This window comes from Gorilla gorilla, chromosome 18 (assembly GCF_029281585.2).
Source record: "Gorilla gorilla gorilla isolate KB3781 chromosome 18, NHGRI_mGorGor1-v2.1_pri, whole genome shotgun sequence".
NCBI lineage: Eukaryota > Metazoa > Chordata > Mammalia > Primates > Hominidae > Gorilla > Gorilla gorilla.
In genome coordinates this window covers 19,272,740-19,291,880 of record NC_073242.2, presented here as the reverse complement: position 1 = coordinate 19,291,880, position 19,141 = coordinate 19,272,740, and the positions used below count along the sequence as shown (strand labels likewise).

The following is a 19,141-nucleotide window of genomic DNA, read 5'->3' as shown; positions in this document are numbered from 1 at the left end:
GCTGCCTGTGGCTTTCAGGAGAAAAATAATAGGCTTTTAAGGTTTAGTGCCACAGCATTTAGAGACTTGAGTAAAAATCATCAGATAAATTATTAAACGTGAAGTGGACTCCACATTCCCACTCTCCTGCAGTAGCTGAAAAGTGACAGGGGAGGCAGACGAGGAGCCCAGAGTCCTGACACCGAGGATGCTGTCTTTATCCATGCACAGTGTATGGGGCTGTTCTCACACCAGTTGTCCCTCGGTGGGGACCGAGGACATTATAGGAAGCGCAACAGGGAGAAACTACTTACAGCTCTCCTTCAACAGTTCTTGGGAGCATCAAATCTTTGATAAGGTGGATACCTTTATCCAGGTAGAGAATTTTTGTTTTGCTTTTTCAAAAAAAATTATCATAAAGCCCTATATGGGATCTAATTATAAATTTCCCAAGATCCACAACATTCAGATCCATGGTCCTGATTTTATAACATGGGAAGAAGAAAGATCTAGGCTTCTAAAGCCTCCACTTGCAGTTCTGGTAAGTGGTGTCAGAGCTTTGGTATCTGCAGCTCACAATTTGTTCCTAGTATTGCAGGTAAAACCAACTCAGGTGTGCCTACCTAGGTCCACCATTCCTGAGCTTTTAAAGAAGGAACCCATTTATAAGCAGATTTAAAATTTCTAATATCCAAGGAAGCGTCTTCTAATTTTCATCCTGTGCATCACTAGGTTTTTGGTGGTGACTGTTAATTTTTGTTTTGTTTCTCACTAACCCATTGTTGTTTCTTTTTTTATTTTTCAAGACAGTCTTGCTCTGTTGCTCAAGTGGTGCGATCTCGGCTCACTGCAACCTCCACCTCCCAGGTTCACGCGATTGTTGTGCCTCAGCCTCCCGATAACCCATCATTCTTACCAAAGCAAGCAGTAGGAGAAAGTTCCATGTTGACCTACACACAATGAAGACACGTGCCTGTCCTAGTGGGGACACGTGCCTGTCCTAGTGGGGAGAGTAGGTATCAGAGACAATAAGCAAGTAAACAAACACAGTAAGAAAGCATCGTATTGTGGAGTGTGCAATGATGATAATGAGGTTGATGCTGCAGGGGTGACAGAGTAGGGCGGGGCGGCTACTCTAGCTAGAGTGGCCAGCAGAGGCCTCCGTAAGGAGCTGTGGCTTGTTCTCACCATCTGCCTTGTAATTCAAAAAAAATACAACTATCTGGGGAAAGATCATTGTAGAAAGAGGGAACAAAGCCACAAAGGCTCTGAAATGGGAGACCACTGAGTGTGTTCAAAGAACAGAAGCAGGCCTGTGTGACTAAAGCAAATGGGAGATGAGGATGCAGGTGGTTGAGGATGGAGGTGGGCAGGCACCAGCTCACAGGGGAAATCAAGAGGCAAGTGTTCAGCTGCACTCAGAAGCTACTGAAGTCCCCCATGAGTCAGAAGCAAAACCAAGCCGAGTTTTAAAGGTTCCTGGTCAGTAACCATGTATGAAGACTTCACTGCCCAGAGCTGCTCCAGTTGAATCATGACACAGATGATCCCCAGAACTTCCGTGGCAGTGGTTCAAAGAATGGAGAAGTGATCACTCTCCAACTGGCCCAGAATGCCCTACCAAGACAATGGCAACAAGTGGTGAGGCGCCAGCCTTGGCATAATCTGTGCAGTTGTGTCGGGAAAAGAACCACCACTGAAAACCTCAGTCCACCTCCTATGGCGCTATGGAAGTGCCCCGGCATTCCTTTAGGCTTCCCAGTCAATGCAGTGGTGAAGGGGCATGGCCTTGAGCCAGACAGATCAGGGGCTGAGAGCTGGCTCAGTGACTCAGGAGTGGACCTACCCCAAGCAAGTTAGTTGGCCACTCTCTGCCTCAGTTTACTCACCTGGGTAATAAGGCACCAGCCACAGCACCGGCCCCATGTGGCTTCTGGGAGGATGAAATGAGATAACTTGTGCAAAGGGCTTGCCACATAACAAACGCTCCATAAATGTCATGTAAAGATTTCTTTTACCCTCTGTGTTATGGCCTGCAGGGTGGGTACCCTGCTGCCAACCTGCCTGCAGGCCCTTGGCGTACACCGTTGCAGTGGGTAACCAGGGTGTCCTGCAGCAAACACTTGGGCTTTCCACTTGAGTGCCTTCTCTTGGCTCAAGTGTGGAGCAGGCCAGAATGCCAGGGGGTTAATATCCCAGAAGCAGCACTCTGTCAATGACAGATGAGAATAAAGGGAAAATCACCTGTCTTCCTTGCCCTTCAGGTGGAGAAACACTGGCTGTCTGACAACACCTCCCAGATGGGAATGAGCTTCAGCTGCCCACAGGAACGACCTGTTCAATGGTTCCTGTTTTTCTGGCTTCCTTTCCTTCCCTGTCTCATCTCACATCACTCTTCTGATATCACTGAGATCACCTTCTCCCAAATAAACAATCCTGAGCATCCTTGCCTAATGGATGGCTTTGGTTTCTAGTATGGAAAGACCAGTCTCGGGCAGAAACTTTATCTGTAACAGCAAACTGTAGGGTATTTGTTCTACCACAGATTAGATGGTACTTGTGTGTCTCTGGGGTTTCAAACACACAAACATCCACAACAACAACAAACAAACATGAATCTACCACTGTGAAGCAGTCCTCATGTCTCACATTCTCCAGGTGTGCTGAGCTCAGGATGTCTGAGCTGCATGACCTGGTCTGTCCTAGACAGATTTAAGAAGGTTCTTACAGGAAGCTATCTGTGCTCTATGATCTGTCTGACTCTATAAATGCATATGTGTCCAATGTGCTTCCTAGCGGAGAAACAAATTTAAAACTCATCATTTATTCATCTTTTTTTTTCTTTCCGCCTTAAAGGAATCTCTCTTGGTTGAGCGCAGTGGTTCAGGCCTGTAACCCCAGCACTTTGGGAGGATCATTTGAGCCCAAGTGGGAGGCAGGAACATTTGAGCCCAGGAGTTCAAGACAGGCCCAGGCAACAAAACGAAACTCCATCTCTATAAAAAATAAAAATAAAAACATTAGCTCGTGTGTGGTGGTGTGCGCCTGCAGTCCCAGCTACTCGGGAGGACTGCTTGAGCCCAGGAGTTCGAGGTTACAGGAAACTATGATTGCACTACTACATTCCAGCCTGGGTGACAGAGTGAGACTCTGTCTCTAAAAAAAGAAATCTTTGTCTCTCTCTACACACATACGCACACACCTGAGTCAGTTTTCCTAAGCAGCAAGGGAGTGCCCGAGATGAGAGAATGATGGACTTACCTTGGGAGAGGCACTGGTTGGCCAAGGCCACCTGACCAGAATGCAGGTAGAGATTGAGACGTGTGAAGATGCCCGCCAGGGAGGGGATGGTGATGAAGCAGTAGGCAACACAGGCCTAGGAGAAGGGAAGAAACATTAACGCTGGCAGTGCCACGGTGGCAGAATCATACTCCTGTTTTCATCCCTCATGTATTTCCAAGGAAAGAAACTTACAACAGTGAATCTCCACATTCTGAGCCCCAATTTTCCCCTCTTGTACAACTCTGCTCTGATGACCCTCTAGGAGGACAGGGGTGTGAGGGGAGTGAGTGATAATGCAGGAAAAACAAATCCTCACCCACCATCACGGGAAGTAAATAGGTAACACCTAACATTGATAAATTGAGAAACAGCTGTTTAAACCAATTGCTTAAAAATATGGAGGTAATTAGAAACAGTTGCTAAAGAGTTTGAGGTGGCTAACCGAGGAAAGAGAAGCAAGGTGACAGGGCAGAGCCAGGATGCTTATTTTTTACTGTAATCTTTTCAGTATAATTTCATGTTTAAAAACACAGACACATATTTCTTTCTTAAAATTCTGAGCAGGGCTGGGTGCGGTGGCTCACACCTGATCCCAACACTTTGGGAGGCTGAGGCAGGAGGATCACTTGAGGCCAGGAGTTCCAGACCTGCCTGGGCAACCTAGTGAGATGCCCCATCTCTAAGAAAAACAAAAAAATTACCCGGATATGGTGGTTACAGTGAGCTATGATGGTGCCACAGCACTCTTGCCTGGGTGACACAGCAAGACCCTGTCTCCAAAAATAAATAAATGAATGAATAGCTAAATAAATTTTGAGCAGCATCACATCTGATAAAATTTTCAGCTTCAAGCAGCTGAAAATGATTTTTCAAAGTTTAACATCAGGCCAGGTGTGGTGGCTCACGCCTGTAATCCCAGCACTTTGGGAGGCCGAGGCGGGCAGATCACTTGAGGACAAGAGTTCGAAACCAGCCTGGCCAACATGGTGAAACCCCCATCTCTACTAAAAATACAAAAATATTAGCCGGGCATGGTGGCACGCGTCTGTAATCCCAGCTACTCAGGAGGTTGAGGTAGGAGAATCGCTTGAACTTGGGAGGCGGAGGTTGTAGTGAGCCGAGATCACGTCACTGCACTCCAGCCTGGGTGACAGAGCAAGACTCCGTCTCAAGAAAAACAAAAACAAAGTTGGGCATCATTATTATCTAGAGGAAAAAAGGCCTTTCAGTTACAAGAACAATATTATTATACATATTTTTATATTAGAAAACTATTTTATATTTTATAATGTTATAAAATATGTCTTATATTAGTATATTAGAGAAAATGAAAGCTAATTCAGCTGGCACATAAAAATGCAGATCCATCGCTCATTCACCTTCCCCACAACACGTATTAAAATTCAGACTCATTTAACCATTTCTCTTGAAAACATTAGAAAATGGATCATCCCACAGATACAGGGAAAAATTAATCTGAAAAATCAATACTAAACCATTCTTATCATGACATACTCATCTTTTTCTGGGAAATGTAATTTAGTAACCTGCAAACTAAACAGCCCACTGGAGTTCGAGGTCCAACAGTCCTTATCTTGAGAACATACCCGGACAAATGCAGCTGTCTTTCTGGAATGATTTCCTTTCATTACTTTTCTTGTCTCCATTGCCAACCGGTTCACACTCTGAATTTATTAATAAAATAGAAATGGTAATGAAGTGATGGCCGATTTAGATGAGTGTCTTCCATAGAGATCTGAACATTAACTACATACAGGTCAATGAGAACAAGCTTTCTAGGACCAAGACTGGTTAGCACTAAACCTTGAAATGCCAAAGGGGTCATCAGGCCTGATCCAATCATGGCTTGAGCAAACATCTCCAAGAGGGTAGAACAAAAGGCAGTGTTTGCTACGTCAGTCATGCCTTTCGATCAGCATTTTAGTGACCATTTTCTGGCTTAATGAATAGCTGGGGCTCACTTACTCCATTTCCAGAAATCCTACCACACCAAAGTTTAAGAATTTAGAAACCTTAAGAGACAACTCCAAAGGACACCATTTAGACAATCAGACCACACCATTCAGCTATACAGTACCAACAATAAGAACAATAATGATAGTAGCCACATCATCACTAATAGTGTTCCAAGCACTATTTAAGAGCTATACATTCATTGGTTCACCTAAGCTTCATAATTGCAGGGTGGATACTATTACCTCCCCTGATTTCCAGATAGTTTCTAAATTTAGGTCTTAAGTTTAGTTGTGCTAAATAACTTGCTAACCAGCAAACAAATACATATGAAAGTTATTCTCCTTGAATAGACATGAAATAATGAAAGAGCCTTAGGGAACCCTTCCACAGATATAAAAAGTTTGGACCTGTGGTTCCCAAACTGTGCACCATGGCACCCTGGGGTGCTGCAGCAAACTCACAGGGGTGCCACAGTTTTTTAGGGAATACTTGTTTGTTGCACATTGTAAACAGCAATACTTGTTTGTTGCACATTGTAAAAAGCACTGGTGCAAGGCTGATTTGATGATGGACTGCTTTACATCCCTTATAGCCACATCATATATTCGTAAAACTTGTTTTTCGTGGCTACTGTGATCAAAAGCAAGTTTAATCGCTGTGCAAGAATAAATGTAAAAAACAGTGAATGTAAAACAAGAAATAAGAACAGCATCACCAATCTAACTCCAAAATTTTATGAAGCTGTGATATGCTTCATAAGTACACACCCATCATTACTAATTATGGTTAAGAAAAAAATTGGCAGGGCTTGATGTTTATGCCTGTAATCCTAGCACTTTGGGATGCCAAGGCAGGTGGATCACCTTAGGTTAAGAGTTCAAGACCAGCCTGGCCAACATGGTGAAACCTCATCTCTACTAAAAAATACAAAGAATTAGCCGGGCATGGTGGCAGGTGCCTGTAATTACAGCTACTCGGGAGGCTGAGGCAAGAGAATCACTTGAACCCGGGAGGTGGAGGTTGCAGTGAGCCAAAATCGCACCATTGCACTCTAGCCTGGGCAACAAAGCAAAAACTCCAGCTCAAAAAGAAAAGGAAAAAAAAAGTATTATTTTTCTTTCAATTTATATATATACTTTCTTCAAATGGCTGTCAAGTTGTTAGACATAAATACTTAAGTTGTCTGAACCTAACTTCTTTTTTTTTTTTTTTTGAGATGGAGTCTCCCTTTGTTGCCTAGGCTAGAGTGTAGAGTGCAGTGGCGCGATCTCTGCTTACTGCAACCTCCACCTCCCAGATTCAAGTGATTCTTCTGCCTCAGCCTCCCAAGTAGCTGGGAGAACAGGTGCCTGCCACCACACCTGACTACTTTGGTATTTTTAGTAGAGACAGCATTTCACCATATTGGCCAGGCTGATCTCAAACTCCTGACCTCAAGTGATCTACTAGCCTCAGACTCCCAAAGTGCTGGGATTACAGGTGTGAGCCATCACATCCAGCCTGAACCTAACTTCTTAATAAACAGGGCTGTTATTAATTCTTTTGGTCTGAGGGCACCATAAAAAGTTACTGAGAGTTGCCATGATCCAAGAAAGTAGGGAATCTCTTAGGTAAGAAGGGGCTCCTTCTGGTTAGATTTCTGTAACTAATCATTGTAAATCACTTACCTCTGTTGCTGGCAGGCAGAAATGGGAAAATGCAAATCTCACAGAAAAACAGATCAATAAAACCAAAGTTGTAAGTTTATTAACCTTTGAGAAACCACCTTTCATACCATAGAGAACAGTAACAAAACAGGACCAGAAAAAACCCAGATTAAGGGTGGGCGCAGTGGTTCTTTCCTGTAATCCCAGCATTTTGGGAGGCCAAGGCAGGAGGATTGCTGGATGTGAGGAATTTGAGACCAGCCTGGGCAACACAGAGACCCCATCTCTCAAAAAACAACACAAAACAAAATTTAAAATAGCTGGGCATCGTGGCTTGAGCTGGTAGTCCCAGCTACTCAGGAGGCTGAGACAGGGAGGATTGCTTGAGCCCAGGAGTTCAAGGCTACAGTGAGCTATGATTGCGCCACTGCACTCTAGCCTGGGTGACAGAGTGAGACCCTATCTCTAATAAAATAAAATAAAAATAAATGATTGGGATGTAGATGATCAATAAATATTTATTGAGAGAAGAAACTAATGAATGAAAATACTTACATGAATCAACTGCACGAGAACAGGCTCCAGATTGCAAAACATCGACCTGGACTCAACATAAAAACTCAGCTGTTGTTCAAAATCACGGCCAAAGGAAACCTAGAATCAAGGAGAAAGACGCTGAAGGGGACAGTGGTATTTTTAGAGGGAACGCAGGCACATGGTATGACTGAAATATTATTATTGCCACCTCATCTTTATGACGTGGGCGCTGGACTAGAACATAAGAAGTCGAAGGGTATAAAACAGAAGCTCAGAGTGTTAAGTAGAATTTTCCAGACTCTGAAGGAAACCACTGGAAAGGGAATAATGGGATATTGTTTGTCTGCTGTGGCCTTTTCACAGAACATAAATGTGGTTATTGGGGGCCACTTGTCAGAAGGTGTGCCGTTGTAACAGTCACACCTTTCTGCTTCCTGATGGGGACCCAACCTTGGCAGCTCACTGGTGGCTACAGAAGCCATAGATGGAAGTTTTTCCACCATTAAACATCCTCTCTTCTCCTATTTCTTCAAATTTATGAATAGCTGGTTAGTAAGAAAAACTTTACTGTACATCAATCATTTTTGTCCAGATGAGGTTTAACATCGCCATTTCCATTACAGCTATCATGTTTCATATCTGATTTCCTTATATTCTTTTCCATAATAACTTGGTAACTTTCAGACAATGCCATAAAAAGATAAATACCACATGATGAGTACAAAAAGCAAGGGCAAAGGAGAGCGACCTGGGAAAATCCATATGTCTGTTTCCTAACACGGGAATCGAAAGGCTAATCCTGAATTTTCATCAAAATTGATATTTTACCCACAGAGTCAGGTGGACTAATCAACCCGCACTATTGAACAAGTCAGAATTTCAAGGTTATTTTCAAAGTGATCTCGTCATTTTCATCTCGGTCAGCTTTGGTCCTGACTTTTCTATTAAAATAGAAGATATTTGCAGCAGTTGGTGTTTTGGCTTAGAGCACCCAGAATGAAGGCGAAGACTGTTCAGGCTGGGATAGTATAATGGTGGGATGTTCCCAAAAGAGGCTGCAGGAAACCTTCCCACTGTGCTTGCCCTTCTGCAATGTCTCTGTGGACTAACCCCCATCAAAAGGCAGAGCCTCTTCCCCTCCAGACTGGGTCCCCTCAAGACTGTGATTTGCTTTGACCCACAGATTGCAGTAGAATGTGGCAGGGGTTTACTGTGTGATTTCTTTTTTTTTTTTCCCAAGACAGAGTTTTGCTCTGTTGCCCAGGCTGGAGTGCAGTGGCATGGTCTTGGCTCACCGCAACCTCTGCCTCCCAGGTTCAAGCGATTCTCCTGCCTCAGCCTCCCGAGTAGCTGGGATTACAGGCATGCACCACAACACCCGGCTAATTTTGTATTTTTAGCAGAGACAGGGTTTCACCATGTTGGTGAGGCTGGTCTCGACCTGACCTCAGGTGATCCACCTGCCTCAGCCTCCCAAAGTGCTGGGATTACAGATGTGAGCCACCGCGCCTGGCCTCACTGTGTGATTTCTAAGCCTTGGCCTTAAAATGCCTTGCTGCTTCTGTCTGTGCCTTCATAGAAGGCAGCACCAAGTAAGAGAGCTCAACTGGAATCACTGACTGAGAACAGCGGTGAGAAAGAGAGGACATGGAAGAAAACCAAGATGCCCCAGCCCATATCCAGCACCAAAACCCTGGAGAAGGGAACAAGGCCACTGTGGATCCTCCAGCCCAATCGTGCCACGCCAGTGCCACACCACACTCCCTGTAGCAGCCTGGTTACCAAGCTGATCCACAGAGTTTGAGAACTAATAAAAAACTCATGCTGGGCGCAGTGGCTCAGGCCTGTAATCCCAACACTGTGGGAGGCCAAGGCTGGAGGACTGTTTGAAGCCAGGAGTTGGAAACCCGTCTCGACCCCCCCCCCCCAAAAAAAAAAGCAAAAAAAAAAGTCCTGTTATTTAAAGCCACTAAGTTTTGGGATGAGCTGTTACTCAGCAGTAGATAAGTAAAACAGATGGGGAGTGGATATCTGGCGTTTTGCCTGCCCGGCATAGTTTCCATCACCATCTGATGATCTGCATCAGCTGCTTCAGGACACACCTTCTTTCCACTCTCGGCCCTCCTGACTCAGGTCACCCAGGTGTGCTTGGGGCCACGACCCATGTTAATCCAAGGAGACTCAATCCCAGGACTTTGCTGGAATCCCGCCTGCTGGGCTGCAGAGCTGGGGGGGATGGAAACCTGGAGCTCTGGTGGGGCAAGCCCAGCTGAGCCGGAGGCCAACAGGGCAGAGCCCAGGGCTAAAGACAGACAGGGGGCTGGGTGCAGTGGCTCACGCCTGTAATCCCAGCACTTTGGGAGGCCGAGGCGGGCGGATCACAAGGTCAGCAGATCGAGACCATCCTGGCTAACACGGTGAAACCCCGTCTCTACTAAAAATACAAAAAATTAGCCGGGCGTGGTGCCGGGCGCCTGTAGTCCCAGCTACTCGGGAGGCTGAGGCAGGAGAATGGCGAGAACCCGGGAGGCGGAGCTTGCAGTGAGCTGAGATCGCGCCACTGCACTCCAGCCTGGGCGACAGAGCGAGACTCCGTCTCAAAAAAAAAAAGAAAGAAAAAAGACAGGGAAGGCAGGTCCTGATGACATCCCGGAGACCCTGAGCCCGCCTGCTGCTTTGGAGAGTTCCAGCCCCTGGACTTTTTGTCACATGAGCCAAGAAATCCCTCCTCCCATCACCCTCCCGTCCCCCACCTTTTTCCTCTTAAGCCAGTTTGTCTTGGCTCTCTTTGCCCCCAGGGGAGTCCTGGCTAATGTAAGATGTTTTCTAATTTCATCTTATCTCACTAAGAATGAAAAGCACCAGAGAACATAATGTTAACTGCTTTCGCCAACATAAGGATAAACAATTACATCACACTTCCAAGTGCACTGAAACTTCTTCCCTAATACTTACCATTTTTATAAATCCATTAATCAAATATGACAGCATTCTTTTCTCATCCTCAAGAGTGAGCGCACTAAAATCAATAATTGTACATAATTAACACGGAGGTAATAGACGAAAGTTTCTAAAGAAAAAAATACACAAGGGGTAAGTAACAGGTAAGAACATTTTGCATTTTCTAGATTTAAAAAACTGCCAACAGGCTGCTTATTTTTCCTTTGATAAAAATACATAATCACAATTAACATAATTTAAATATGTTTCTCATCTCCCTCAAAGATGCTGTTCTCAAGATAGATTTATTAACAAGAAAAGAAAAAGTAACTTTCACTTCTTTGGAACTTGGGCAGCAAGGTCTAATGTCAAATTTTGTATTTCAGAGTAATTTCATTGAATATTTTATTTAAAAAATCTCCAGCGGGGTGTGCTGGTTCACACCTGTAATCCCAGCACTTAGGAAGGCAGAGGTAGCAGGTTCGTTTGAGCCTAGGAGTTGGAGATCAACCTGGGCAACATGACGAGACCCCGTTCTCCCCAAAAAGGAAACAGAAATATTTCCAATGTACAGCAAAGTTGAAAGAATTTTCCAGTAAACACCCATACACCCACCATCGAAATCCTGCCATCACCATTTTACTTGTTTTACACATAATTATCCATTCCCCTCTCCATCCATCAATCCATCTTATTTTTTTTGATACATTATAAAGTAAATCTCAGGTCTCAGTTGCTTCTATTTAATAGAAAATGTAACACAAATATAAATAAGAAAAAGTCATTATAGTTTTGATTATACTTGTGAAGGCCTGTCAATAGTTCCCCAAATTTATTTTAAGAAAAATTTTCAAGAGCCCAGAGAAAACAGGAGTCAAGGTTTTTGCTTGTTGGTTTGTTCTCGGAGAAAATGTTTTGGCAAAGATTGCCCACTGTCCTTCAATACAAATGCCCACTTCGTTCTTTTTTGTTTTTGTTTTTGTTTTGAGATGGAGTTTCGCTCTTGTTGCCCAGGCTGGAGTGCAATGGCATGATCTTGGATCACTGCAACCTGTGCTTCCCAGGCTCAAGCGATTCTCCTGCCTCAGCCTCCCAAGTAGCTGGGATTACAGGCATGTTCCAAGGCGCCCAGCTAATTTTTTGTATTTTTTTTTTTTTTAAGTAGAGACGGGGTTTCACCATGTTGGCCAGGCTGATCTCAAACTCCTGACCTCAGGTGATCCACTCATCTTGGCCTCTTAAAGTGCTGGGATTACAGGTGTGAGACACCATGCCCAGCCCCACTTTGTTCTTAGAACAACATTCCCTAGCCTCCTTCCCAGCTAGGGGTGGCTATGGGACAGTTCTGAACAATGGGATGTGAACACAAGTGATGCATGAGCCTTCCCAGCTTTGTCCCTAAAAGAAAGCTGCTGTTCCCCAATGCCCACAGCCTGGAACGTGGACATGGTTGAGGTACGTCAGCTTCCAGGAAGAAGACAAGGACAACACCCCAGATAGACTGGGAGAACAATATGACAGAAATAACCTGGGTCCCTGGATGATGTTTGAAAGAAGAGCTGCCCTACCCCCTACCTTCTGGTCTGTCTAATATGCACAATTTTAACAAGAGAGAAATCAACATTCTATTTTACTTAAGCCAAAACCCAACATCTCACGAATCTAAGTGCCTTTCTGGATGCTTTTTGTGTCTTTATTTCTATTTTTGTCCAACTAAAGTCTACCGGTTCCATTTTTATGAAATGCCTCGACACTTTGATTTTTGTAACTACCCATGAATTTGAAAGCACAAAAAATCATGGAAGTGAAGATTCTAAAATGCAGAGAAAACAAAGAAGAAATACAGTTCATCTTGTTGATGGTTAAGTTCCAAAACAATTTTCTCCATTCTTGTAACATTTTCCAGTAAATCAAGCTGCTGTGTTTAAAAATTCTTTGGGGACTAAAATTTCAGCCACAAATAAGCAGGAATTGCCCTAAGCACAGTCAAACGAAAACATATTTTAAAAATAAACAAACAAAAACCAGAAAGCAAAGCAGTGACTATTCAGCCTTTGACTGAAAGGTAATGCCTGTGGATAGGTCTCAGCCTCAAGCAGTTTCATTTGAATTTCAAATAATTGGCTAATATAGAGATGAAATAAAAAGGCTATATTACTGGATGAGTGAGCTCATTATTACACTATCTGCTGCTCTCAGAAATCTCCAAGAGACATGGAGTTTGAGTTCACTTGAATGAAACCAGCTTTTTACCCGCAACATAAATTCCTTTCTAACAACATCTGCCACGTCGCTTTCTCAAGAAGGTTAACCTCAGCCTCCTTCCTCTCCTGGACTGGAATGTCCTCATTAGCAAGAATCTTAATACTCCCAATAAAGTAATATTATTCACAGTGGCAGCTTAAAGCAGTCATTCCCTAATGTTCTATTAGGTGGCATTAAGACCCAATCCATGTTATATTTCAGCTGTAAGCATGGCTTACTTCACAGAGTCATGCATGGTCTTGCAAACATGCAAAAGGGCATTCAAGATGACCGGGTCCTTGGTGGGCTCTTGTTGATGCCTAGGAGACATTTAAAGATAAAAGTCAAAGTTTTGTCCACTGACAGCACTGCAAGAGTGGATTCAGTTTTCATCCACTGTACACACTTGAAAAGCAGCAAATTATCCAGCTGGCATTTCACCCAGCCCAGTTTACCAGTAACGGGCCATGTTCTCTGGTTGTCTCAGAATTCTTTTTTAAACTTTTGAGACAGAGTCTCACTCTGTCACCCAGGCTGGAGTGCAGTGATGTGACCTCAGCTCACTGCAGCCCCTGCCTCCTGGGTTGGAGTGATCCTCCTGCCTCAGTCTCCCAAGTAGCTGGGACTACATACGTGCGTCACCACACCCAGCTAATTTTTGTATTTTTGGTAGACACAGTGTTTCACCACGTTGGCCAGGCTGCTCTCGAACTCCTGGCCTCAGGTGATCGGCCTGCCTCAGCCCCCCAAAGTACTGGGATTACGGGCGTGAGCCACTGCACCTGGCCCAGAATTCTTTAAATAACAAGTTTGCTCTTCTACACACATGATAACTTCTCCTAACTGCAAAATCACAGAAAAACTGTTCCCCTTCCTAAACCAGGTGGGCTAAGGGCAAACCTGTTTTTGTTTGTTTGTTTTTAACTATGCTTCTTATACCTTCTGAAACTGCCCACAACCTGTCACTGTGTTCTTAACAGGCGAATTTTGCCAGGCAAAATTATTCATTTGGTTTTTCAAATAATATAAAAGGGCAAACTCCTAAAACAAATCTTTAGGTAAGTAAATTAGGTATATTTATTCCAAGCATATTAATTAGGAATTAATATTAATCCTTAGGAAAGAATTAATCTTTTAGAAAGATGACAAGAAAAGCTTAAAACATTTGAGCAATATCAAACTCAATTTTCCAAAGTGAACCATATCTATACACCTAATATTTAAAGTAACTAGCTTTTTTTCTTAACCCTGTCCTAAAAAATAATATATTGTAAATGAAATCATATTAAACTAGTTATAAACTGCCTAATACATTTAAAATCAATATATAACTCTAAAAATAAAAACAGGCCGGGTGTGGTGGCTCAGGCCTGTAATCCCAGCACTTTGGGAGGCCGAGGCGGGTGGATCACTTGAGGCCAGGAGTTCGAGACCAGCCTAGCCACCATGGCGAAACCCTGTCTCTACAAAAAATACAAAAAAATTAGCTGGACGGGGAGGTGGGTGCATATAATCCCAGCTACTTGGGAGGCTGAGGCAGGAGAATTGCTTGAACCCAGGAGGTGAAGGCTGCAGTGAGCTGAGATCGCACCATTTCACTCGAGCCTGGGTGACAGAGCAGGGTTCCGCCTCAAAATAAATTTTAAAAAAATAATAAAATAAAAATGAAACCCTAGCTAGGCGAGGTGGCTCACGCCTATAATCCCAGCACTTTGAGGTGGATGGATGGCTTGAGCCCAGGAGATGAAGACCAGCCTGGGCAACATAGAGAGACCTCATCTCTACAAAAAATCCAAAAATCAGCTGGGTTCTAGTGGGGCACACCTGTAGTCCCAGCTATCTGGGAGGCTGAGGTGGGAGGATCACCTGAGCATGAGAAGGTCAAAGCTGCAGTGAACCGTAATTGTGCCACTGCACTCCAGGCTAGATGACAAAGTGAGAACTTGTCTCCAAACAAAAACAAAAACACCTTTTTTCCATGCACCACCTTAAAATTATTTCATGTACCACTAGCAGTCGGGCAGTTTTGGGAAACACAGACTTAATCAAAAAAATTAAAAGAACTAAATTTGATTTTTTTTCTTTTTTGCTAAAGAGCTAAATTTGAAAACTGATCACACATTAGTCAGCTACATAACTAAACACTGAAGATGAAAACCTTTCTAGCACCGGTGCCTTCTTCGTAAGTATGTCTGTCCTGATTTGTATCCTTAAAAATGTTACTCTTGAGGGAATTTATCAAAAGATTGCTCCTTCTAAAAACATATCAAAAGTAAAATGGAGCTGCTGGCCAGGCACATGATTACACTTGCTACTCTGTCTTCTTAAACATGAATTACTAACTTTTATCAGACTGCTGCTTTTAATGTGGCTTTCCTTCCAGTGTGGTTTTCTGGCCAGGCTCATGATAACACTTGCTACTCTGTCTTCTTAAACACGAATTACAAACTTTCATCAGACTGCTGCTTTTAATGTCGCTTTCCTTCCAGTGTGGTTTTCTGTATGAAATACGTACACATCACTCGGCCTCAAAGTGCAAGAACTGATTTTTTATCAACAGGTTTCACAAGGACATTGGGAATCAAGGCTTCTGCTGCACGCCGTGGCACTCACTTGATAAAGGCGTCCATGATGCATTTGCAAACCTCCACCCGCACACTCTCTTTTTGGAACATGTCCAGAAACGGCAGAAATTTTTCCTATAAATAAAGCAAGCACTCTATATGCAAATGACACAAGTTATTGGAAGGAAGGAATCTGTGGTTCTCTTTTTCTGTGGAGGTCAAAGAAGCAGAACAGAGGTTCATCTCTCTGAGTCAGGTCAGATGAGGACTCCTCTGAAATCAGGGAGAGGACCTGACTGGGCTTGTAAAAAGCTGTTACTGGGCCGGGCACAGTGGCTCACACCTGTAATCCCAGCACTTTGGGAGGCTGAGGCGGGTGGATCACTTGAGGCCAGGAGTTCAAGACCAGCCTGGCCAACATGGCGAAACCCTGTCTCTACTAAAAATACAAAAATAAACCAGGCATGGTGATGCATGCCTGTAGTCCCAGCTACTTGGAAGGCTGAGGCAGGAGAACTGCTTGAACTCGGGAAGGCGGAAGTTGCAGTGAACCGAGATCACTCCACTGCACTCTAGCCTGGGTGACAGAGCAAGACTCTATCTCAAAAATAAACAAACAAACAAAATAAAAAGCTGTTACTATTAAAACAACTTATATGCATTCCAGGGATTGGTGCTGGGACCAGTTAACATTTTGGTGAGCCATCCAGGCAACCTTTGATGACCACAAGCTTTTCCGGGCAAGGCAGACTTCAGTCTTTTTGTGATTATATTGATGAGCAATGGAAGAAGTGTCAGAGTAGAGCTGTTCACAGATGGCCTTGAAATTGGACCGCCTGGCTCTGAATCCTAACCTCGGTGACTGTGTGGCTGTAAGCAAGTTACTCTACCTCTTCCTGCATCAGTTTTCTCATCTGTAAAGTGGGAATATGGTAGTTGCTCCCTTATCTGCGGTTTTGCTTTCCATAGTTTCAGTTATCCTCGGTTAACAGCCATCCGAAAATATTAAATAGAAAATTCTAGAAATAAGCACTTCATTCATTTTCATTTTCATTTTTATTGCATTTTATTTGTCTGAAACAGAGTTTCGCTCTGTTGTCTAGGCTCGAGTGCCCTGGTGCAATCTCGGTTCACTGCAACCTCAGCCTCCCCAGTAGCTGGGACTACAGGCATGCACCACCACACCTGGCTAATTTTTTGTATTTTTAGTAGAGACAGGGTTTTGCCATGTTGGCCAGGCTGGTCTGGAACTCCTGGTCTCAGGTGATCTGCCTGCCTTGGCCTCTGAAAGTGCTGGGTTTACAGGTGTGAGCCACTAAGCCCAGCCTCATTCATTTGAAATTGTGCATTGCTCAGAGTAGTGTAATGAAATCTCACGCTATACTGTTCTGTCCCTCCCAGGTTGTGAGTCATCCCTTTGTCTAGCGTCTCCACATTGTAGATGCTACCCGCTCGTTAGTCACTTAGCAGCTGTCTTGGTCATCAGATTCACTGTCATGGTATCACAGCATTTTTGTGTTCAAAGAACACTTATTTTACTTAATAATGCTCCCAAAGTGCAAGAGTAGCAATGCTGGCACATTGTTATAACTGTTCTATTTTAGCTATTGTTGTCAATCTCTTACTGTGCCTAATTTATAAATGAAACTTTATCGTAGGTATGTATTTATAGGATAAAACATAGCATACACAGGAGTCAGTTCTATCTGTGGTTTCAGGCAACTCCTGGGGGTCTTGGAATGTATATTCCCCCTGGATAAGAAGGCAATACTACAGTGATAACTCCTACTTCCCCGTGGTGGTATGAAACTAATGTGAGGCAATACATGTAAAGTCCCAGAACAGTGCTTGGAGCGTGGTATATGTCCAATAAATATTAGCTGCTATGATTAAAATAAAAAATCTTACAATCTTGTGAGCACAGGTAAATGGAACCTGGAAGAGGGAAGTGAAGGGAGAGACAGAGAATGTTACTATACAGGGAATAACCTAGATTCCCTACTTGCCCAGGGCACTGAGCAAACTCGAACAGACATCGCAGGATATTTTAAATTTTTCAGGGAATCATGGTAAATCTCAACTGTCAGACACTGAAACAACTACTAGCTCAATGTATTTCATAGTTTCAACATTAGGCTGTGTGATTAAAAAGCAAGCGCCCTGTGAAAATCACTGTGGAAGAGCAAAGTAAGAGAAGGCTGTCCAAAGTGTTTTGAAGGTTTGAGAAGTTGTGTAATGCCCTTACTTATACATATCCCATAAGTAAGGAATGAAACAGAAATAATATTTTTCTTTCAGTTTTTGTGTATTATTTTTTCAAATACGGCTTAATCTGTTAGGACATAAATACTTAAGTTGATCAGACTTAACTACTTTATAAAAGGAACTGCTGAATATTTCTTTTGGCCTGGGGCATCATGAAAACATTACTGAGACAATGAGAACCTCTGAGCCAGGTACAAATTTCCAAAGATAATTAAGAAATCCTACTTACCACTGAGAAAAGAACTGAGAAGTCATGGAAGTGGGCAATAACTTTCTTAATTATTAACTGAAGCTGTAAAACAAACAAACAAAAATCTTATTTTTAAAAACTTAATTTTTAAAAATTTCTTTCTGGTTTACATTCTCTCAGGAAAACCTAAATTTTTTTTTAAAAAGGCAATCACCTTTCATAATTTGCAATTATAACTACAATAAGGTAAGCCTGGATTGTTCAACAAATGGTGAACTGGGCTTAGGGTAGGCTCTGTCTCAAGCTGAGTTTGCCCAATGACTCTGTACATCCTACTTCGTAGTCCTGGGGAAGTAACTGAGTCTCAGTCTCAGCTTCCTCATCTGTGAATTGGAGATCAAAGCAGTGAGGACTCAATGGAATGGTTCGTGGAAGGTCCTGAGTGCAGTGCCCGCCTTTAGAAAGTTCTCCATTAATGTCAGCTATTGTTATTCCTTGAATAGTGGGCAAACTTTTTCTATAAACGTCCTACAGTCCACCACAACTACTCAACACTATTGCAGTGCAAAAGCAGCCATTGCCAACATTAAATGAATGTGCATTAAATGAATTTGTGCCAATAAAACTTTATTCACAAAAACAAGTGGCAGGCTACATATAGCCTATGGGCTGTGGTTGGCCAATCCCTATTCTACATCATCGTGTGGCCCTGTGTTTCTTGATTATTCACTGGAGAGGATTTAGACAGAGTGTGCTGGTAGAGTTAAAGGCCAAGGTATTACCCAAGGATGCTGGCACAGTCTGCGAGGTCTGCCTCAAAAATGCCCAGATACTGATGGTTACCGCCCCTCACTCTGTGATGCACAGTCCAGACTGAAAGGCTGACAGGGCCTTGGTCCAGGAGAGCCAAGGAGATGCTGTTTCTAAATAAAATAGAACTCTCCACCTCTGATTGCTATCAAGAAAATGTACTGACAATTTGTTTACACTAAAAAAACTGCTGTTTCAATAATTTCCAAAGAAAATCTCTCATGTTCTAAAAACAGAACATGAAGAACGTTATGTGCCCATTTCATAATTAGGTAGCTTACTAGGTCAGTCAAGCAAAAAACTAATAAAGGACTTCAAAACTTCATCATAAACAATGCTCCAAGGCATACCATTGTGAGACACTGCAATGCTGTCTGGTTAAAATAGTTTCTGAAGCACAAAGCACCTAATCCCTTTAGAACAAGAAATTTTTTGTTAACACTTAAGCACAGCTACACATAAACTGTGATTTTAAAAGATAGGATTTTTTTCCCTTAATATTTCATTATAAAAATGCTCAAAAATAAAGAATATTGAAAGAATTATACAAATACTCATTTATTCACCACTTAGATTTTACAAAAGCTAGCAATTTAATACATTTACTTTATCATCTCACTTATCCATCCATTTAATGATAGAATTTGTAAACAATTCTATCATTATTTGTTTTATTATTATTTTTTGAGACAGGGTCTTTCTCTGTT

At 42.9% G+C, this 19,141-nt stretch overlaps 1 protein-coding gene across 3 annotated transcripts in view; it reads right to left on the bottom strand.

Annotated features, from left to right (window-relative positions):
* Window positions 1–19,141, bottom strand: part of VPS35L (VPS35 endosomal protein sorting factor like) — a 145,393-nt gene that overhangs the window by 45,368 nt on the left and 80,884 nt on the right. For all 3 annotated transcript variants that reach the window (XM_004057286.5, XM_055365380.2, XM_031002796.3), the window contains 7 exons: window positions 17,664–17,726; window positions 15,219–15,304; window positions 12,845–12,925; window positions 10,377–10,440; window positions 7,440–7,538; window positions 4,869–4,946; window positions 3,241–3,355 (listed from right to left, as the gene is read on the bottom strand). In XM_004057286.5, coding sequence (XP_004057334.4) covers window positions 3,241–3,355; window positions 4,869–4,946; window positions 7,440–7,538; window positions 10,377–10,440; window positions 12,845–12,925; window positions 15,219–15,304; window positions 17,664–17,726 — 586 coding nt within the window. The remainder of the gene's footprint in view (window positions 1–3,240; window positions 3,356–4,868; window positions 4,947–7,439; window positions 7,539–10,376; window positions 10,441–12,844; window positions 12,926–15,218; window positions 15,305–17,663; window positions 17,727–19,141) is intronic.